This window comes from Nyctereutes procyonoides, unplaced genomic scaffold (assembly GCF_905146905.1).
Source record: "Nyctereutes procyonoides isolate TBG_1078 unplaced genomic scaffold, NYPRO_anot_genome, whole genome shotgun sequence".
Classification (NCBI taxonomy): domain Eukaryota; kingdom Metazoa; phylum Chordata; class Mammalia; order Carnivora; family Canidae; genus Nyctereutes; species Nyctereutes procyonoides.
In genome coordinates, this window is record NW_026575142.1 from 18,073,516 (window position 1) to 18,096,524 (window position 23,009).

Genomic DNA, 23,009 nt, shown 5'->3' on the forward strand with positions numbered 1-23,009 from the left:
AACAGAGCGTGCAACCCCTCCCATTTGCACGATTCCAACTTTACAGGCCCCGTACCGCGTCCCTGGGGGCCGGGCGGCTGGGAACCGCTGAAGGGACCTGCGAACAGCCGGGGACCTAAGGAATCATGCTGCACCCGGGGGGGTGGGGGTGGGGGTGGGGGCTTGAACCTAAGAGGCGAAGGTGCGAGGGGGATGCTGGCAGGTGACGCGCAGCAAAGCCCCAGCTAGCGTTACGGCTCAGCGGGCGTTGCGCGAGCCCGCCCCGGGGACCCGGGCGCCGCGGGAGGCCGGGCCGAGCGGACCGAGCCCGCCTGGCTCGCCGGCGCCGGGCGCGGGGGGGGGGGGGGCGGCGGTTCCCGCGGAGGCGGCAGCGGCGCGCGCGAGGCTCGGGGCCGCGGCGCCCCCCCCTCCCCGCGCTGCCTCCCCCCCCCCCCCGCGCTGCCTCCGCCCTCCGCGCGGCCCGGCCTCCCTGCTCCCTCCCCTCGGGGCTCCGGCGGCGGCGGCGGCGGCGGCGGCGCGGCGGGGAGGGCGTGCGCCGGCGGGAGGCGGCGGCCAGGCCGGGGAAGTTTCGAGTGGAAGGTCGTCCGCCGGCCGCGCGTCCTCCCGCCGCCCGCAGCATCATGGCGGAGCCCGGCGGCTCGCCCGTGCACGTCCAGCCGCCCCAGCCCGCGGCCCCGGCGACGGCGGCGGCCCCCGCGGCCCCCGCGGCCCCCGCAGCGCCGGCCCCGGCCCCGGCCCCGGCCCCGGCCCCGGCCCCCGGCCCCGCGGCGCAGGCGGCCGGCTGGCCCATCTGCAGGGACGCGTACGAGCTGCAGGAGGTGATCGGTCAGTGCGGCGGGCCCGGGGCCCGGGGGGCGGCTCGCCTGCGTGCTCGCCCCGAGGCTGGCGCCCGGCCTCGGGCCTACCGGCTCCAACAGTTTTTTTTTTTTTTTTTTTTTTTTTTAATTTATTTGTTCGTTCTCTGAGCGCTGCTGCTGCAGGCGGCGGCGCGGCGGATGTGACTCGCACTGCGGACGAGCCGCAGGCTGCAAACTTTTATCTCCCGGATCGCCGGGGCGGCGGGCGGCGGGCGGCGGGTGGGGGCGCGGGGGTGGGGGCGCGGGGGTGGGGGAGCGGCGGACGGGGAGCCGGGGAGCCGGGGATGGGGGAGCCGGGGATGGGGGGCCGGAGAGCGGGGCGGCGGAGCGGGGGAGCCGGGGAACCGGGGCGGCTGATGGGGGAGCCGGGGAGCGGGGGAGGCAGGGCGGCTGATGGGGGAGCCGGGGATGGGGGAGCCGGGGAGCGGGGGAGGCAGGGCGGCGGAGCCGGGGAGCCGAGGAGCCGAGGAGCCGGGCAGCCGGGGAGCCGGCCACGCCGCCGCGTCAGCCTCCAGCCGAGCGGCCGGGCCGCAGCCGGTGCGGGCGGGCGGGGCTGCGGGGGCGCCGCCCTGGGCTTCCTGCGCCGCCGCGCTGCGCCCGGGGGGCCGCGTCCCGGGGGCCTCGGCGGGCGCCCCTGCGCCCCGCGAGCAGCCTCTCGCCGTGGGTCCCGGGGCCCCTCCCGAGGCCGCGGAGGACGCCGCTGCCCCGCGCCCGCCTCGCCGCCCGGTGCGCCCCGGTCCCCGCCCCTCGGAGCCCCGGCCCCGCCGCCCCGGCCCCCGGGCCCCTCCGCCCCGGTCCCCATCCCTGGTCCCCGCCCCCCGCCCCCCGCCCCGGGACCCAGCGGGCGCCGGGTCCTCCCCCGGGTCCGCGCCGCGCTGCGGGGCCAAGCCCGGGCTCCCGCGCCCGCCGCCCGCCGCCCGCCGCGCCCCCGTCGGCTCACAGCCGCCTTCTCTTCGGTTCCCAGAAACGTGGCCGGGGCCGCGGCCGCGGCAGGAGGGCGGCGTGACTTTTCCTCGGGCCTCGCCCGGGAAAGGCCGGGGGCTGTGCGCCGACCCGTGGCCCAGAACCTCTCCCTCGAGGCCCTTGTTCGGAGCCGGGTCGGGGAGCTGGGGGCCTGGGGGGCATGTGCCGAATGAAAAAGGAATTTAGGATACTTATGTTAGGTATGTGTTTTGCTTTTCTTAAAAAAAAAAAAAAAAAATTCTCCAGACTCCCGTCCCCCCCCCCCTTTAAAAAATTAAAACAGGAGAAATTTCATTAGGCCTGCAAACGAGTCTTTATCACCTGCTGCTGTGGGAATGAAGCCGCATAGTTGATCTATAGGAGAAGATGATGGGCAGAGCCGTAACCAAGGATACCGGGACTTCAAATAATCTAAAATAGACATCTCTATATAGCATTCTTTGGAAACCCAGACTTTTCACAAGTGCGGGCCAGAGATTCTCAGGGAATGTGTCCTTGTGTCACTTTCTGGATTAAACGGCTTTAAGGGCTTCTCAGTGAAAACTGCTTGAAGGTGGCATATAAGCCCCCTTCAGTTTTTCAGTTTTACTGCCTGCCCTCAGCAGGCTCGCCCCTTCCCCTGGTCTGCGTGTGTTGGTTGTGCCCTGAGCATTGTGTTGCCCTTTGACACAGCTGGTCTTCCAGCCCTCCTTGTCTGGGTACAGACTCTTCTCTCATCCCAGTGCCCATTTTGTTAGGGAATCTCACTCAGCTCCCAGGGCCAGAGGGAATTTTCTTTGAGAAGCCTTTTGCTTTTCCTGAGCCAAAGCAAAGCACATTGGCTGCCTCTACCCCTCTTTTTACACACTTTATAGCTTGTAACCCCCTGTTTTTTGACTCGTGCCACAACATCTAAGAGTCTGTTATGTCCTAAGCATTGTGCTGCGTGTTAGCAGTATACAATTTCATAAAAATGGTTCTTGCCCTCAAGGACCTGGCAACTTTATGTAAATGATTGTATAAGAGGTGATGGGTGAACACTGGGAGAGCACAAAGGGGGGTGGGGTGGGGATCATGAGAACACCAGAATTTAGTTATAACCAATTTATATGATTATTTCTGTACGTTATTACGTTAAAATGTAAGCTTTGCTTATTGAAAACACAGTATTTTGAGCCGACTAGTTTTGTGAGCTAATGAATAAAAATCTTTTGATTTAAGTGATGGGCTTAATTGCAGGGCTGCTTTCCGCTTTCGCTGACAGCATTGTTCATTATGGTTGGTCAGTTTACCTAAGGCATTTGAGAACAGAAATCCCTGCTCCTTACTTCTCCTGTTTTTGCACATTCACCCTGTGGGAAGGGCTTTTCCAAATTTTAAGTGTATCTTCTGTTCGCCAGCTACGAGATGGTCCATGGGCCATGTTATTGACCAATCAGATTGCTGGCATAGGGGTTTTGCAAGGCCTTAATGTTTATAGGGAATTATAAACCCATTTCCATTTAGTGTTTAATGCTAGTTGAGTGATTACAAGTGAACTTGTGGTTAAGCACTTTTACTTAAACATTACTCACAGAAGTTAGTAGTTCAGACACTGAACTAGTTTCTACACGAATGTGGGTGAAGAGCCTCTGCCTCCCCCTCCGCCCGGCAGGTGTCATGATAGGGCTCCAGCAGTGTGAACGGCCACCAGCAGGAGGCTCGGGTGTGCCTGAGCACAAGACCTAGGGAGGCGCCGCGTGTTGTGTTTTAACTTTGCAGCGTGGCACAGAGCACTTTTTCTTCATTTCCTTCTGGGCAGAGATTGGGGCCTCAGGATTATGAGAGAATAGGTTTACTAAAGTTCAAACAAGACAGGTTCAGTTGTTTGACTTCTATTTTAGAAAAATAAACACGGGATTTTGCAAGTGTAAAAAATAAAGTTTTCTTTGTTGTATCACTCACTGTTCTTGTGCCGTGAACAGATCAATGGAGAATTTGTGATGCTCTTATGGGTAATCTGGTTCAGAAGTCTATGCATGACCTGGAAAGGATGCAAAGTCTATTTGGGGAGAGCTTTATACTTAGGGGTTGAAAATGTGAAAATGTTGTGAAGTTATTAAACTCCTTTTAGCCGTCGATATTCTTGTCTTAGTAGACTCCAGATATTTCTTGTCTCCCACACAAGTAACTGCTCTTGCCAGGTTTTCTTTCCTCTTTATACTCTTCAGCCTCATGAACCTTTGTTCCTCACCTCTCCCCTCCATCCCCCCCCATCAGATTCCTTCTTTAGAAGTGTTAGGAGTACCCAAAGGTAGGCCAATTGAAAAATTATTTGTTGGTGATATGATAGTTGAACTTTTTTGTTGAACAGAATGAACAGTGAGTTACGTAAATACCGTCTTTGGCATCTGTAGTAATACTGAACAACCTTGAGGAACTTCTGTAGTCTCTGCCGTCTGAGTTTCTGTATTTGAGTCCGATAATTGCGGCAGGAGCTGCGATCTTTGCTGATTTTCCTCAGAGAAGCCCTAAATAGACTTGTGCCTCAGAAGATGTTTGATTTTCTTATTTTTTTTTTTTTTCAGGACAAGCCTTTCTTTAGTTTTGTATTTGATTTCTCAGTGTCGATTTATTTTGTCCTGAGTGGTCATTTAGAATGATTTGAAAGGAATACATTTAGGGGCTCCTGGCTGGCTTAGCCGGCGGAGCGTGGGATTCTTGATCTTGGAGTTGTGAGTTCAGGCTCCACATTGGGTGTTGAGATTACTTACAAATAAAATCTTAAAAAAATTAATACATATAATTTTTGGTCCTAGTCAACAAAAAATAATTTAGTTCCTAGAATCCTAGCCATAGTTTGACCAAGGGCTGTGCGGAACACTTTATTATTCTCCTGTGATGCTTTTTTTTTTTCTCTCTTTTTTTTTTTTTAACTATTCAGATGCATTTTCCCCAAGCTCAGGTAATGGGGCATAAGGCCAGGTTTTCGAGGAGCAACAGCTTTTCCTGCAAGCAGCCCAGGGTACTCCCGGTTTGCTCTGTGCTCTGAGTTTGCGCAGAGTTCTGTGATTTGGGGATTAGAACTGGTTTTATGGATGTTCTAGAGGGATTTTGAGGACGTTGAGAGCTACACTGGCTCACAGTCATTTTTGGAAGACCTCAGAGGGCCAGGGCACTGAGTGTGCATCTCCTAGACCTTTAGATGGGGCTGCTTTGCTACTGCTGTTGGCTTGCTAGTTTGGGCTTTTTTTTTGTTTTTCTTACAATATTTTATTTATTTATTTGTTTGTTTGTTTGTTTGTTTGTTTTTAAAGATTTATTTATTCACGAGAGACAGAGAGAGAGGCAGAGACACAAGCAAAGAGAGAAGCAGGCTCCGTGTTGGGAGCCCAATTCAGGACTCGATCCTGGATCCCAGGATCATGACCCAAGCTGAAGGCAGGTGCCCAATCTCTGAGCCACCCAGGCGTCCATTATAAGATTTTATTTGAGAGAGAGAGAGAGCCCCTAAGAGTGTATTATTTGGAGTGGGGCAGAGGGAGAGGGATAGACTCTGTGCGGAGTGTGGAGCCTCAGATGGAGCTCCATCCCATGACCCTGAGAGCACGAACTGAGCTGAAATCAGGAGTCAGGGGTTCATTCAACTGAGCCACCCAGGTGCCCCTGGCCTTTTTTTTTTTTTTAAACTAAAGGAGGCCTTAGTGCATAGCATAAAAACAGGGCTTTGGCTTTCATTATCATTTCACTTGAGAAAGAGAAAATGCATGTAGAAATACTCTTTTTGTACTTCTTTATTGTGGTAAAACATACACAAACATAATATTTATATTTTAACTGTTTTTTAAGTGTATAATTGGCAGCAGGTACATTTATAACAGAAATGCTCTTTTATTTATTTATTTTATAGAATTCACCATGAAGCCATCCACACCTAAAGTTCGTATTTACTATTTGGATTTTGTGTTCTCTTAGTTTTGGTCATTTATGTCTCATGAAATTTTTGTCTTTATCAAATTTCTCAGTATGCCTTTCTTCATCATGTTCACTTATGTTCACATCATGTTCACTTACTCTCCCATTTGAATAACAGCTTTAAGAGGTATAGTTCACCTGCCATGCAGTTCATTCCTATATACTGTACAATCCAGCATGGATTTTTTTTTTTTTTTTTTTTTTACTATATCTGCTAAGCTTAACAAGGATAATAATTAGTTTTAGAGCACAGAAATGCTCTTTTACTTTTTTTTTTTTTTTTTTTAAAGAAAAGTTCTTTTAAATGTGCTGTTCAAAGTGCCATGTGGGAAAATGTCTCTAGGTGAAAAGAAGCTTTTGGGAGTATTATCACAATACTTTATTTACGCTTTTGATTTGTGAGCGATCACATCATGCATTTCTCCCTGTCTGTCTGACAGTCTGTCATGCACTATGTTTTTGATGATGTTTGAGAATGAATTAAAACACTGCAGGCTCCGGGTCGGATGGCGGGGTCAGTTTCATATCCTGGCCAAGCAGTCACTGGCCTTGTGACCTTGAGCAAATTACTTAGATGTGTCTGCACTCAGTTTCCTCGTCTGTTACACGTCTGTTACACGCAGATGATAAAGATAAGGTTGTGAGGACTGAAAGAGCGGAGAGCACTTGGAAGGGTGCCTGGCACGGGGCCTGCTCTCAATCAGTCTCCTCCGTGACTCCTAAAAATGATGTTTGCTAATCCGTGGCAGGTTATCAGGAGGGCACACAGCCCTGTCTCAGGCAGGAGTCCGGTGGCTTGAAGGGTTTCTCTGGTCCCAGCAGGGAGGGAGCAGGGGGTAGGGCTTGCCTGCCCTGGCCCTCCTCGCGGTGCGGTGCGGTGCGGGGCTAGAGGGGAGCTCGCAGGCCCCCCACCCGGGCCCGCAGGAGGAGGCTGAGGCCTGTGGAGCCCCTGGCGGTTTGGAGAGCTCAGGGTTTTGGTGCCAGGTGGCCCTCTGACAGGTGGGGAGAACATCCTGGGGGAGGTCGTGGGAGGGGCGGCTGTGGTGACGGGGGCACATGGAGCAACCGGCCCAGGGCAGGTGCTGCTGCCTGGAAGGTGTCCCTGGGTCGCACTGGGTCCCGCGCCAGAGGATCAGAGGACCAAAGGACCCAGGGGACCAGAGGACCCAGAGGACCAGAGGACCCAGAGGACGGCAGCGCGTGGTCTCAGATCGAGGCCTCACCGCTGCTCCTCATCCACTCCTTCCCCGGCCGCTTTCCCTCGGTTTAAAAATACTCCCAGGTCTGTCTTATCTGAACAAAACAAGAGGCTCAGGACCCCGCTCCTCTAGCCACCAGCCTGCCTCCTTCCTTCCTTTCCTGCCCAGCTGTTGGAAAGTGCCACTCACCCAGCTGCTGCTGGGTGCCCGGGAGCCAAAGTGCCTGCGCGGCCCCCTCTCCCCGGGCTGTGGGACTTGGCACCGCCCGGCGCCCCTTGCCCCGGGTGGCTCTGTTCAGATGCCCCCCCCCAGAGCTGTGTACCCCCAGTTAACCTCCTTGTCCTTCTACCTGTGCTACGATTGCTTGGATCCCATGAGCTTCATCCACACCCTCCCGTCTTCCTTAAGACCCTCGAGTGTGAAACAAACAGGCTGGTCATCCCACTTTCCCATCTTGCACCTCCCTCCACTCGGTCATCAGTCCTGGGTGCTCCGGCTCCATCATCGGTCCTGGGTGCCCCACATACTTGTTACCTTCCTGCTGTGTCTCTAAATCTTCCCCTCGGCCATCACGCATGTGGTTCAGGCCTTATCAGCTCCCCCTGGATTACTATAGAAGTTCTAAGAGGTTCCCCGTCTCCGTTCTTGCTCCCAGCTACGGGAGGCATTGTTAGGATGGCCGCGCTATCCCAGCTTTTGTCAGGAGTGGCTCTTCTGTCATCCTTCAGGTTCACTCTAAGGCCTTTTGGGAATGGTCTCTTGCCTCCCTTTCCAGACAGACCTTCCTTGTCATTTCCATTCTCAGACCCCGAGCAGGTGTGAACCTTTTGCAGTTGCTGAAATGATCCATTCATTCTTTCCTACCCTTGCGAGGCAAGTTTTTCACTCTGCTTGGAACACCATTCCACACCTGTTTTCGTGTATTGAACAGAGACCACTGTCCTTTTACATTTTATTGAGGTCTATACACATGGACAAGTGGACATGTCATAAATGTATAGCTTGATGCACGTCCATAAGCTGAACACACCCGGATCTGGCCTCCCTGTTAAGACCTGGAACAAATTATTTCTCTTCACAGAAACACTCTCTGCCCCTGCACCTCCTTTCCCTTTTGCCCCTTGTTCTATTGGGTATTTCACCTCCTGGCAGTCCTCACACTCTATCCTCTCACTCTATGCAGATTATTTGCTGCTTTGCCCATCACGGTGCTAGATGTTAACTCCTCCTTCTTGAGGACATGTCTCGATACCCCACACCTCGTATTAAGTATTTGATAAATGTTTTCTGGATTAAAATCTGAACACTGGGGATAAACACTCTTTCCCTTCTTGTGCAAGGAGAACATTGCCTGACTTCTAAAAATTTACCTCCCTGGATCCTGAAAATTTGATTTTGCCTACACTTGATGATGACGCTTATTTAGTTGTGTTTGGGCCAATCAGCTTAAAGGGCTCTGTAGAAATTAGCTCATTAATCCTTTCAGATGAAGAGTAAGCACTTGAGTGCTTCCACTTGCCTGTAGTGTGCAGGTAGGCAGCATGCAGAGGCCCAGCTTTCCTGAGGTCACTGGACTGTGAGGTAGTCTCTCTGGATTAGGACCCCGAGCTCCCTATCACAGTTGTAGCATCCTTATACTTAGTGGCATGCTTTTACTTAGGCACTGTAGAGCAGGACGGGGGAGGTCCTGGTATTGGTCTCTTCTTCTCTATAGAGCTTTCCTTTCTTGGATATACCCATGATCCCTCTCTTGTTTATGTATTTGTATATAACCCAACCTTGAAGTTCAATGGGGCCTCTTGCTGGGTAGAAATCAGGACTGTTGGGAGAAGATCAAAGATACAGGTGAAACACAGGAACACAATATCAGGACAGGTGGTTTCAAAGGTTGTTATGATGGCAGGGATTGTATTTTTATAAATAATAAGGGACCAAGGGTAACAGGATTGGTGTGGATAGGATATGGCTAAGACCTTTTAAGTCAAAATTAATCTAATAGGCATTATAATTCTTCACAGTGTATTCATTGGGGAAAAAAAGCCTCTTTTTTTCTGTCTAAATAGAATTTTTGTAATCCTGTAAGGTTTTGCTTTTTTTTTTTCCAGGACAGGTTTTTTAAATTATACCAAAACAATTCCAAGATGGTTGAAGTGATTCAAGTGTTTTGAGAGTTTCTGTAAATCTGCCATTCATTGGTCAAGTTTTTGATACTAGAGAAGAATTCAATATGTTAATTAAAAAGCCTTTTAGATGTGACTTAACTGGGAAGCAGAGGAGAAATAGCAAATCTTAAGAGAATGGGTTGGCAGTGCTTTATTTCTAGAATTGATTTAGATACACTTTGGAATCTAAATCATCTGATGTGAGTAAATGCTGATGTAACCCGTTCACGTTTCTTTCCACTTGCCAGTTGCTTTGGAATAAGCTCTGGTTTAGTTTAAAGAAACTTCTTGGACACTGAGGAATTAGCTGAATTGCCTTTTAAAACTGATTGTTTATTTAAATATATACGAAAACATTATTTAAAGTAGACTATTTTATTTTTGAATTTCTTTCAATAAGTGACATTGAGTATAACTCTCAAAGGCCAAGTAGTGACGGTGCTCATTAGGCTCTTCCCTTAGTTCATTCCTTAGGTGAAAGTATATGTTTTGGTGACATTTGAGGGGTTAGATTTCCAACTGTTAGTCACTACTAGGGTTATTTACTGGAAAAACTGGTGTGGTAAGTGAAGATTGAGGATTTTTCTGCCATATGGATGATAGATCTTCATTTGGGGAGTATTTTTTAAAATTTAATTTTATGTATGTATTTTTAAAGTAAACTCTTCCCCCAACATGGCGCTTCAATTCAGGACCCCGAGATCAAGAGTCACATGCTCTACCACCCGAGCCAGCCAGGTGCCCTCATTTGGGGAGTATTTTGAAAGCCAGTGACCTCTGACAGTTCAGAGACTTCTCATAATCTATTGATGGTTGAGGTCTTACAAGAATCTGTGCTCTTGTTTTGAACTGGTAGCATCAGTTTTTACCAGGGTTTGTAACAAGGGGCATTCCCATTGCTTTTTTGCTTGCCCTGTTTAGTTTGGAGATTGATAAAAAGATGATATTTCCTGGATTGGTGCCTATTGGCCTGTCTTGTATTACTTGCATTTCAATTTGAATCCTCCCTCCCTCCCTCCTTTCCTTCCTTCCTTCCTTCTTTCCTTCCCTCTTTACCTTCCTCTCTTCCTCCCTTCTTCCCTCCTTTCCTTCCTTCCTCCCTTCCTTCCTAATTGGCAATGTCACCATCCCTTTGCTTAATTATGGGGTGACTCAAGAAAGCAGGGAAAGAGTGTGCTGAGGGGAAGGAATGATAGGTCATTGTTGGGTTTTATAAGTTAATTCCTAAGTGAGGAATGGCATAAGAATACAGAATCAGGAAGTTTAATTTTGGGACAGACTGAAGAGAAAATCCATTCCTGCTCCTTTGTTTTACAGATCAAGACTCTAGTGGCTTAAGTTCTTCAGGTTTTTTTTTTTTTTTTTTTTTTTTAAGCTGTTGGTCCAGAAGTTCTTAGAATCTTAGGCTTGTGATTCCTGCCTAGTTTAGCATTTTTTTTTCTATTAGATCACGTTGGTTCCTCATTAGTGAGAAGGAAGCAGTTAGAAATATTATTGACTCAATGAATTTTATAACTCCCATTTTAACAGAATAAATATCTATCTGGGAACATATTTACCATGTAACTATCATAGTAAAAATCTTATTTCCTTAGAGGTGTTAAAATTATCTTTATATTTCTTTCATCATGGGGGTGTTTTATTTAACATGTAAGTGTGGTGATATGTAAACATAAAGTCGCTCCATTTCCATCATCGTCCTTTGCCTGTTGTTACCAATGCGATGGAGTTGGGGGCGTGCATGGGTGTGTTGGAAAGTGAAAGATTGAGGAGCAACAAGGTGATGGGTGGAGAGAGCACGTGAAGTGGATGAACTTCAGGGCTGATCATTAGCTGGAGCCGTTTCTGCGCTAGAGCCAAGGCCCTCCTGCCAAGCTGATGCTTTGTTGTGGTCAGAGCAGCAACAGCCTTCCTTACAGGGTGTCTGGCTCTAGGCTGCCTAGTCCGCAGTCACTAGCCACATGTGGCTATTTACATTTAAATTAATGAAAACGAAGTAATTTTGGTGGGGGTGAGGCAACAACAGGCTGAGTACAGAGCATGTCTAGGCGGTGACACCACTCTGTGGGATAGCCTTCTGATGGCTGTGTGACATTATCCTTTTCCCCCAAATCCCTAGAAGGTGCAGCATCCGGAGTGAAGCCTGATGTCAACTGTGGACTCCAGGTGATAAGGACGTGCCACGTAGGTTCATCAGTTGGGACAAGTGTAGCAGCCCCCTGTTGGGGGTGTTGATAATGGGGGAGGCTGTGCTTGAGGGTATGTGGGAAATCTCTGCATTTCTCTCAGTCTTGCTATAAACTTAAAACTGCTCTAAAAAAAAGAAATCTTAAAAAAAATAAAATAACCGTTCCTCAGTTTCACTAGCCACATTTCAGATGCTCGGTAGCTAATTGTGGCTAGTGCAGCTGCAGAACTGGATTTTGTTTCCTTAACGTCAAGTCTATAATCTGCACTATCCAATAAGCCTATTGGGTAGCTCACATACAGACTATTTGCATCACCGCAAAACGTTTTATTGGACAGCAGCGGATGATAATTTCTCCAAAATGTTCAGAAAAATGACTAAATCTTGTGATGGCTGTAAATAGCGTGAGGCCACCTCCTGATAACATGCTAAGACGTTGCCACTGATTTAGCAGAACAGAAAGAAGACAGGCAATGCTAACCTTATTATTATTATTTTTTTAAAAGCCTTTGTTTTCATTCTGTGCTCTATTTGAAAGCTAAATGATTCGTATTTTCAGAAGAACAGTTATTCTGTGTGTGTGGTGAAACAGATACCCCTGTTGACGTAGGAAGATAGTTTTGAAGTGTGACTTTTTATCTTACCCACTTAACTCGTTCTGAGATGTTCTTGTGATTATTATGCACTCGGGAGAGTCCTCCCGAATGAAATCCAGTCTTTTCAGAAGTATCAGAATGTTACATTTCCTTAAGAAATCACTTTGGGGTCTTGGGGTTGGATGTATCACTTTGGTTTATTTTCTTTTATTTTTGAAGAGAGAACTAACTGGGTGTTTTTTTGTTTGTTTCTGTTTGGCTTATCTTGGGTGAAATTACAAAAGAGTTGTGAAATTAACTCTACTTAGAAAAAATAAAACCTATATCAATTTTAGTCCCTTAAATGGTGAGCTTGAATCATGGACCCTTCTTTTCTCTTAAGTTTAAAACAGTTTGGTGTCTCAGTCATGAAAAGATTGACAGTTTAACCTAAGTTATGTATCACAAAACAAATGAAACCTCCAGTATTTAAGTCAGTACCTTAACAGAAATTCATGCTCCGTAATCAGTGTTTAGGTAGGATACTTGCTTTGTTGGGAGAGAGAATTAATGACTGAGGGATGGGGAAAAAAAAAAAAAAGGTCTGTGTAGGGAGATTAACTGGGTTTAATTTTGGGCAAATTCAGGAACACTCTGTACTTTCTCATGTTTGGTGTCCCTTGGGTAACTGGGGCTGTAACAGAATATTTTACTATGTAATCCTTTAAAATTTTTCCTTGTGTATACCCTTTCAAGTTTCTGGAGCTCTTAGTCCAGTGCCTGACCTTCAGGGAGGCTTGTTGTGGAAACAGGTTTAGCATGGCCCCTTTTCTGGGCACTTGGGAAGCTGAAATAGGGTGAGGAGAAAGGTCTCTGTGTAGGTTCAAATTGTGATCATTAGGACTCACTTAAGAAGAGTATTTCTGGCATAAGTCAAGATCAGAGGCTAGGCTGTTTATCTTTACTAAAATAAATACTCATCAGTTGTTTAAAAAGTGACCATCTCTAAGGCTAAGAGATAATGAGCCTCTGAGTTCATTTATAGCCATCTTTCCGATTGTTTCCATAGAAGCAGCAAGACTTTTTAAGGGCTATAATTTCATGTCCTGCTCTTTAAAGCCCATTAGAAATAGACAATAGAGGCATCTTTGATGCTTCTATATTTGCTTAAATAGCCTTGAAGGCAGGTAACTGATGTGCAGTCACCAGGGTGGGTAAAAGTTCCAGCCACCTGTTTTGCCCATACTTGCTGATAGCTTATGTCCCGTTTCATGTACCGTATGAGGGGTGAATTGTTTTTAGCTGTATACAGTTGTTTGTTTTATTTATTTATTTATTTTTGTTTTATGCAGTTGTTTATTCTGTTGTCTCTTGGAGAAGGAGTGTCAAATATATGGAAGATGATCTTTATAGGATGTGACTGACTTTTCAATTGATCACATCAGAATTAACCTACAACAAGAGGTATTGTTTCCTCTAAGGGGACATGGTAGGAGGGTGTTCACTTACACTTTATAGCTACATTATATTTTAAATTAAAAAATCCCCATTTCTCTCAGCGTCCTATGAAGAAATGAGACCGGTTTCTTTTTTTTTTTTTTCTTTTTTTTTTTTTTTTATTTATGATAGGCACACAGTGAGAGAGAGAGAGAGGCAGAGACACAGGCAGAGGGAGAAGCAGGCTCCATGCACCGGGAGCCCGATGTGGGATTCGATCCCGGGTCTCCAGGATCGCGCCCTGGGCCAAAGGCAGGTGCCAAACCGCTGCGCCACCCAGGGATCCCGAGACCGGTTTCTAATGTGACATTAATTTGCTCTTAAGATATTTCCAGCAACTGTTTTAAGCAGTTGTAGCTTTATTGGAATAATCATTTAATCTTGCAGAACGACTGTAGCCTGAACAGTGTTGGTGGTTGTTTCAAGTCGTTGTTTTTAAAAGATCCAGCATCACTACTTCATAGAAGTAATGAGATGATCCAGGACTGTGGTTTCAGATTACTATGAGTTGTTTGTCTCGAGGAGGGCTAGCAAAAGCAAAAGCTGATGGTGGACTGAAGAGGACGCATGGTAGGCGGAGGGGGGGCCAGGCGGGAGGATTCCAAGATCCGATCTGTAAAGCCAGAGACTAGCACCAGGCAGCAAAAGACCTCAGACCTGAGCAGGAGTAAGAGAGAGAGAGAGAGAGAGAGAGAGAGAGAGAGAGAGAGAGAGAGAGAGAGAGAGAACTCAGGCGCCTACCCAAGTTTAAAATTTGCAGGGGCTCAGCAAGGGGCCAAAGCAAGTAGGGACAGTGTAGTTCCCCCGAAGATTTCAGCGGCAACATCTTGTTGAGATGCACACCTCCTTTAAAGCTTTGCCTTCAGGGGTGCCTGACAAACTGAAAGGCCCAGTGTCAAGGATTCTGACAGTCTTTTTTTTTTTTTTTTAAGATGTTATTTATTCATGAAAGACACACAGGGAGAGGCAGAGACATAGGGAGAGGGAGAAGCAGGCTCCCTGTGGGGAGCCCAGTGTGGGACTCGATCCCAGGACCCCAGGATCATGCCCTGAGCCAAAGGCAGAGGCTCAACCTCTGAGCCAGCCAGGTGCTCCATTATGCCACCCGGTACCCCCTGATAGTCTTTTTTATCAGCTATGCATAGTTGTGTGACTGACCACTCCAAAACTTAGCGGCTTAGAACAATGCCCATTTTATTTGCTTAAGGTTCTTTGGGTTGATGGTTTGGGCTGGCCTGGGTGGGGCAGGCCTGCTGGTTCTTGCCTAGGGCCCGTCCTCAAGTAGCTGGGCTAAGGCTACCTCTTTAAAGGTGATCTCAACGTGTGTGTGTGTGTGGGTGGTGGTGGTCGGTGCTGGTTGTTGGCTGGCCCTCTGTCCATTGATGTCTCATTCTCAAGGAGGCTCTCCTGTACTTTATCCCTTGGCTGCAGGTAGCTGGGGTGGAGCTGCAAGGGCTCTGAGAGGCCCAGGCATGGCACTCACTCCGTGCCACTCTGTCTCATTCGCATCACAAATTCCCTTCCCTTCTTGTTGGGCCTCAGAGTGGTAAAATCACATGGTAGGGAGACATGTATACAGAAATGGGAGGAATTCTTATTGCCATCTTTGCAAAGTCTCTACCACAGTAGCTTTATTTAGCTCAAGAGTGATGAATAGACAATGTTTGATATTCATTTAACTTTCCTTTTTAACTTGTGGTAGGGGACCTCATTGCTCAACTCCCTTCATCTTGGTTGGTAGAGTGCGGTTGATTATAGGTTTCATAAACTAATGTGCTACGTGAACTATCCATCAGAGTGAGTTTTGCTAGAAAAGTGGCTTTAGAAATACATAACTTGCTAAATAATCTAAAGATGTTGATGCCAGTGTGACATTTGAAAGGTGAAGGGGCGCACGTGTGTGTGTATAATGCTGATCCTTTTTAGGCCTGAGATGTTTTATTCCAGACTGACCTTCTTAAAACTCAACACCACATTAAAAATATAGATTGTTTGCATGCGTATGTACTTATTTCTTCTGCCATGTAGAAGCCAGTGAACCAGATCTATCATAGCCCCAAAAATAACATGTTGTCTCTGCATCACTCAGTTTTAAGTGTAGATTGTTGCTTAACATAATTATGGAAGTTTCTTTACTTTGAAGTCAGTCCAGCAGTATTTTACTGCCAGTTTTAAATTTTTTTATTTTTATTATTATTTATTTATGATAGTCACCAGTTTTATAATCAGTTTTCAGAAAAGGGTTGCCATCCTATTAGGATAAAAAGATGAGAAACGTAGTTATTGGCAGAATTTGCCCATTTTCTTATATACAAATGGCAGAAATAGTAGATGGATGAGAGATGGGTGAGTATACCATTTATTAAATTGCAGTCTTTCTGGTAAAAGCACTTATGAAATATTGTATGCTTTCAGATGTCGGAAGAGGGCTGAGTGTTATCGTTACAAATTTAAATGTGACTTCTGTTTTTTCCTCCAAAGGAGGAGACAGGTGTGTGTGTGTGTGTGTGGATTAGATACGTGGAATGTCCTTCCTGTGATTGGCCCACACCCCTTTCTCACAAAGGGAAGTATTGAGAAAAGGATTTACCTAGACCTCTGGGTTACTGAAATCTCCAAGCTTGTTTATCTCAAACTTTCCAAGATTATATGGGAAGTTTGGTAATATAGATGAGTAAAAGGGGAAAATTCACCAGTTACCTCATTGTCCAGGGCTAGATAGTGTTTGAATTTTGGTGTAGGAGTGTAAGTTGAGATGGTATAGGATTTAAAAAAAGCTATAAATTGATATTTTTGGAGATTGATACATTTTAGTATTGTCAGTGCCTTCACATTTCATTTGTTTTGAGAAAGAAAAATAAACCAGTGGTAGATTAATCTTGGCAAAAGTGATTTGTTTCTCAAAAATTTGATACATGCCGAAAGTCAAGCATACTTTATGATTGCTAAACAGTATATATGTATTTATCTCACACTTAACATGTTTTCAGAATACATTTACAGCCTAATCTTAATGTCTGTGTTGCAATTTAGTATTTCTTAGAAGTGTCTGTTATTTGCCTTTGGCCTCTGGGTGCTATGGATCCCACCTTATTTGGTATTTTGGAAGTGAAAACATTTTACAGAAAGTTCTGGGATGGAGGGAATTTAAGAGTAAGTAACTTTCTCATTGTTTGTGGGTGTGCTGGAACAACAGCAATGACTTTTAGATCTAACCTTGACCTTTCGTATCAAACCTAGAGTTGACAGCATGGGAATTTTTTTTGATTGGCTAAATATATGCCATCTTTTTGTAGAACTAGCTATTTGGTTTCATAGGCACACAGGAGAAATGAATCTTTAGGAATTTATTTATTTATTTATTTATTTATTTATTTATTTATTTATTTATTTATTTATTTAAGAGAGAGCGCAGGCAGGGGGAGGAGCAGAGGGAGAAGCAGACTTCCTGCTGAGCAGGGACAAAGAGCTAAAGGCAGATGCTTAACTGAGCCACCCAGGCATCCTCAAAATGTAATTATTATACGTGTAATGTGGTAACTGTGGATAGCAGTCTACACTTAATGATTTTACTTCTGCAGAGTAGTAATATATATTACATGTATATTTTACTTCTGTGTAATTTCTGTATATATTTGTAGTAAAATATACACATCATAGATATTCACAGCTGTCATTCTAGGTCATTTCTCATAGATCCATCTCATTTAAAAATATTGTTTTATTATTTATATTTAAATATTTAAATACTCTTATTTCTATTCCAGGGTCCATGTCTATTCTGTGGATGTACTTTATTTAACCAGTCTTTCATTGATTGACTCTTACTGGTTGTCTCCAGGTCTCTGTACATCTGTGTGACAGATATCCAAGAGTGGGATTGCAGGGACAAATGGTATTGCATTTGTACTTTTTTTTTTTTTTTTTAATTCATGAGAGACAGAGAGAGAGAGAGAGAGAGAGAGAGAAAGAGAAGCAGAGACACAGGCAGAGGGAGAAGCAGGGAGCCTGATGCGGGACTCGATCCCGGGTCTCCAGGATCAGGCCCTGGACTGAAGGCCGCGCTAAACTGCTGAGCCACCCGGGCTGCCCGCATTTGTACTTTTGATAGAGGCTGTGGAAATGTCCTTCAGTTGTTGTGTTAATTAGCTGCTCCCCTTTCTAACTTAAGGGGGTTAGTCTGAGAAGGCACCTTGCCTTATCCCCTGCTTAACCCAGACCTGAGATATCTAAGACCAGGGGAGAAATGGTGGATGGGATGGAGTGGTCATGGATTGGAAAAGGAGGAAAATTATCATCCAAGTGCATGTTACACACTCAAGAAATTAACCATCATGACGCCTATTACTGTGAACAAACTTAGGGAAAGCTTTTTCTGAATTGGTGGAAAGTCTAGATTATAGAATGTAACAAAATTGATTTACTCTTTTGGTTACAAGGTCCAGGGACTCACTGAAGTTACCCCTGAGTAAGAGGGCATCCTCTATAAAGACAGATGGGGGAATCGGGGGGACAGGAATGTCCTCCCAAATCCCAGGGCCCTGCAGCACCTGGAAATGATGAGCACCTGGCTTCTTTCTCATGAGCCTGGTATAAGACCCCGGGGGAATTTTGGGGTCTTCACTTAAGAATCCTTTACCGTGGGTGTCATTTAGCCAATCAGGGTGAGTCTGCTCTTGCCCTGGTTCACCTGCTCCTCTCTTCTGTACCCGGTGGTTACTGCAGGGTCAGAATTTTGGTTCATTCATAGCCGCCCTGGCCCTTACGGCTTCTCTCTTCCTCCTTCCCTTTTAGGCATAGCTTTGGCTGCTAATTGCTAGCTTCTCTCTTTATGTACCAATTTTAATGCCAAAGATCGATAATCCAGTTTTTACCAGTTTCTGCATAGGACACTTGCCTGCCTATGAACTGCTGCCCAAAGCTCAGGTGCCCTTTTCAGATAAGGGTGAAACGTGGGAAACTCCTACCTGGGAAGGGATCTCGTGGGTGGCAGACACTGCGAGTCAGTGTTTACATATAACATTGCTCTTAGGTAAGTGACCTATGCCGAATGAGATCCCAGTTAATGTACTTTTGTGTGTGTGTGTGTATGCACCCCACTCACCCACGCATATACCCTTTGTTATATAAATATGTATACTTGGGATGAGCTTAAAAAGCAGTTTATTCTTTTATGTCAGGAAATACTTCCCTCAGATGCAGCCTCCCTTTCCCCCTTGGAGTAAATTGGGAAAACTTGAGCCCCATCTCAGTTGTAGATTGTCTTCAGTTCTGAAATACTGATGCCTGGATCATGAGATACGGTCTTGCCTTTTCTGCTGGCCTTGGAAATACCATGAAATAGTTCATCCTGTTTATGACGGTGCAATTCTGAAAAACAGACCTGGAACCCGGTACTGTCTGAACAGCTCACCTTTCCTATGTGAGTAGTTTTATCTCAGCTGTATACCTTCTCCCAGCTATAATTAGGAATAATATCTGGTCCTCCCTAATTTTATTAGGCGTTGGGCACACCAGTGTTTCAGAGGTGAAGGATCGTCTGTATTTCTCTGAGCTGCTTTGTTTTCTTCCTGAGGGTCACAATCAAGTACCCCCCCACCTTCTTTGCTTTCCGGTCGTCCCTCCTCAACCCCAGTCTGCTGCTCCTTCAAAGTAACGGCTAGTGGGTTGAATATGTCAGTGACTCTTCAACTCCTGAGCCCTTAAAACCCTGGTACCCATGCCTCTCAGCATCTCAAAGGGCACTTTTTAAAATGAGAACCATGCTCATGAAATGCTGTCCTAGTTTGGTTTCAGATCACTTGAAATGTAATCTGATTTGACAGGCAGCATTTAAGCTCCTGTTTACCAAAGGTTTTGATTATCTCTCATTGGGTAGAAATTTTTGTTGGGAAAAAGACGAACAATGTATTTGCCTATGGAAAAGACAATCAAATAGTCTTCATTTTACAAAGTTTCTTCTGGTGGTCTTGAATTCAGTGTTTTTGTTTCTGTTTTTAATTTATTTATGAAGGTCACACACAGAGAGAGAGAGAGGCAGAGACATAGGCAGAGGGAGAAGCAGGCTCCAAGCACCGGGAGCCCGACGTGGGATTCGATCCCGAGTCTCCAGGATCGCGCCCTGGGCCAAAGGCAGGCGCCAAACTGCTGCGCCACCCAGGGATCCCGATTCAGTGTTTTAATCTATTTCAGAAGTGCCTCTTTCCACAGAAGCAAAATTAAACGTTAAAGTCTGTGCAACGCTCTTCATTTTTTAGGGGGAAAATCTTTTAAATGCTTTTTGGTAAAGACATATAATTTAACGCTTCCATCTTGACCGCATGGTTTTAGCTGATAGTCATGTTAATCTCTATTTGATTGCTTTGGTGGAGAGTTGAAAATCACCTAGTGCCTGGCTTAGAGTGCATTTAGAAGTATACTTTTGGTTTTCATTTTGTGAAATAATCAAGTGAATTTTTCTGTATGTGACTTTGTTATAGATCTGTTTATCTGATTACTAGATTTATTTATTTTTCCTAAAGATTTTATTTATTTATTAGAGAGCATGTGCCACATGTATGAACATGGGGAGAAGTAGAGGGGGAAGGAGAAAGAGAGGGAAAGAATCTCAAGCAGACTCTGCACTGAGCATGGAGCTTGACTTGGTCCCATGACCCTGAGATCATGACCTCAGCAAAACCAAGAGTCAGACGCTCAACCAACTGGGCCACCTAGTAGGCACCCCTGATTATCAGATTTAAATAAAGAGTTTAACCATTTTTCCTTTTGACTCTATGTTCTTTTATCCTTTTCTTAATGGTGGTGTGCTGGTGTATGGGTAGCTGCCTTTTTCTCATTTATTTTATAGCATGATAGGAAAGTGGGGTTTTTTGTTTTTTTAAGCATTTCCCATTCTTTTCAATTTTGGCCTAATTTCATTATGTTCTTTCTCCCTTTGGAAGTGTCAAAGTATATGTAAATATGATTATATATATAGAATGTGTGACTATTACATCATTTTTTTTCTCTGTATTTAGAGGCAAAAGAATGTGTGTAAAATTATATATGACCAAAGGAAAATTATGGGTAATAAAATCATTTGACTCTTGGGGAGAATTTTAATATATCTTTTGAGATATAATAATCTTTGGGTTTTTTTTTTTTTTTTGAGATACAATAATCTTTGAAGAAAAGTGTTGGCAATTAAAGTTCTGGGAGGGATTTTTCCTCTCTACCTGCATGACTTGACACGATAACACGATTCCAGCCAACTGGATCGTTCTGATACAGACTTCTGGAGTACCTGCTGTGTGTCTCCGGACTGAGTACTTTACATCCTTCTTTGTCATCCTTACCTCATTCTTGCCAGGATTGGTATGATTATCCCAGTTTTACAAATTAGGAAGCAGAGACTTTGGCAATCACATAATCTGTTGAAGGTCACACAGCTGGTTGTGAACCCAGTGAGCTCTGGTTGGAAAGCACCCGTCCTTTCCAGGGTCCTCTGCTTCCTCTGGTTTTGCCATTTTATCTGCCTTTGGGATTCTCAAGCTATCAGGATAGAGTTAATTTCTCGAAGGGAGGTCCCTATTTTTAAACAGCATCATCACATGGTAGTTGAGCTGAAACTTGCACATCAGGCCATCCCAGGCTTAGATTCCGTTGGCATCGTTTACCAGCTTTGTGAGCCGGTTCCTTGGCCTCATTGTACTTTGTGGTGTTTCATCATTACAATCGGGACCATCATATCGGTCTTGCCGGATAGTATAATGCATAATAAATAACGGTGATGATGATTGTAATTCTAGCAGTTAGCACTGAGGAGCTATTATGTATCAACCCCTGGGCTAAAAGCTTTTTGAAGTTCAGTTAATCCTCACAGTAACACCAATGAAGAAGGTTCAGTTATCTCTGTTTTATGTAGAAAAGTCCTTAGTATGTGAAGTCTTTTTTTTTTTTTAAAGATTTTATTTTTATGAGACAGTGCATGGGGGAGGGCGAGGGGCTGAGGGAGAGGGGTAAGCAGACTGCTGAGAGAGGAGCAGCACGTGGGGCCCCTTCTCAGGACCCTGAGGTCATGACCTGAGCCAAAACCAAGAGTTGGAAGCTTAACCCATTCAGCCACCCATGCATCCCTGTGAAGTCTTTTTAAATTATTTGTATTATTCATACTAGTGTACCTTTCCATTGGAATGGAAATTGAGGATTCACTAATTTAGAGAATTCACTGTCATTCGATAAACTTGAACACTTATTATATGGTTATCAAGATAAAATTTCTTGGGACACTTGGGTGGCTCAGCGGTTGAGCGTTTGCCTTTGGCTCAGGTCATGATCCCGGGGTCCTGGGATCGAATCCTGCATCGGGCTCCCTGCAGGGAGCCTGCTTCTCCCTCTGCCTATGTCTCTGCCTTTCTCTCTGTGTGTCTCTCATGAATAAATAAATCTTAAAAAAAAAAAGATAAAATTTCTCTCTCCCAAGTGTTTTATTGGTAACTTTTTAGTTATATAACTAATACTTTAACAGGTTGTGTTGTTAAAGGTCAATTTTATGGTAACTCTGGCACTAATGTAAACAATCACAAATAGGAAAAGCATAGACAGAAGTGCCTACATTCCAAGCCAATTTTTATGTGTCTTCCAAATAAGTTAATGCTACCATGTTGGTAGAAAGGGCTCTGATGATTATGTGAGAGGACTAGGAATCCTTTAAAAATGCCCTGTATTTGTCCTCTCATCTTTTCTTCTCTATCATACAAAGTACCTAAAAATTCAGTCAATAAAGTTACATAAAGCAGCAATCCTCATGACCTGTCGTCTATCTGAATCAATGATGGGGTTGCTGGGAGGTTTGAAACCGTTATTGGCATTAATGCTAAAGTGTTGACATGTATAAAGAACACAGTTCCGGCAGTGGACTCAAATACGTTTCATTATAAGAGAGATAGAATGGTAGTAGGCCTTTTGTTCTTGTACTTCCCGACATTAAAACCAGACTAAAAATTCAGTCAAAACAGCAGACTATTAAACATTTAAAAGGAAAAAAAAAAAAAAAAAAAAGGCCCACAGAAACCCACCCCTGTCTGAATGATCCTGTAATATCCTGGAATCTCGTCAGGTAGTGCAAGGCTTTGTGTTGGTTGAGAAGGTTCTTCCTCATGTTGGAGAAGGTGGAACCATTCCTCTCAGAACATGAAACAGAGGGTGGGGGGAGTGATGAGTGTATTCTTCAGAAAGACCCGAGCAACTGTGAGCTGGCCAAAGGTCAGAATTTCTACCTCCCTGCTTTTATCTGATCACAAGGTGGGTTGATGATACAACATCTTTTTGGTGTTTGTTGAGCTCCAGCTCCTGCCAGGCATTGCTGCATCCTGGTGATACCGAGGAAGCTCCCTTTGGGATCTGACCTCGAGGAACTTGGTCTACAGAGGATTACCTCTGGTGGAGGCGTGTCACCAGAATTTAGAGCTAATCACTCCATCTCCAAAGTCATCGTTTTTTCATCAGCAGCATGTCACATGTAGTTATTGTCAGAATCTTACAGGAAGGCATTTCCAATCCACTTTGTTAAATTCCCACCACCCACTGTGTGTTGTAAAGTTTGTTCCAAGACAGAATTGTAGCCAGAGATCGACAGGGCCAATGTTTTTTTTTTT

General features: G+C 45.4%; 1 protein-coding gene across 1 annotated transcript in view; it reads left to right on the forward strand.

Moving 5' to 3' along the window:
- Window positions 1-515: 515 nt before the first annotated feature.
- Window positions 516-23,009, forward strand: part of STK39 (serine/threonine kinase 39) — a 292,691-nt gene continuing 270,197 nt past the window's right edge. The window contains exon 1 of the mRNA XM_055307897.1: window positions 516-825. Within this exon, the coding sequence (XP_055163872.1) occupies window positions 621-825 (205 nt within the window). The 5' untranslated portion in view covers window positions 516-620. The remainder of the gene's footprint in view (window positions 826-23,009) is intronic.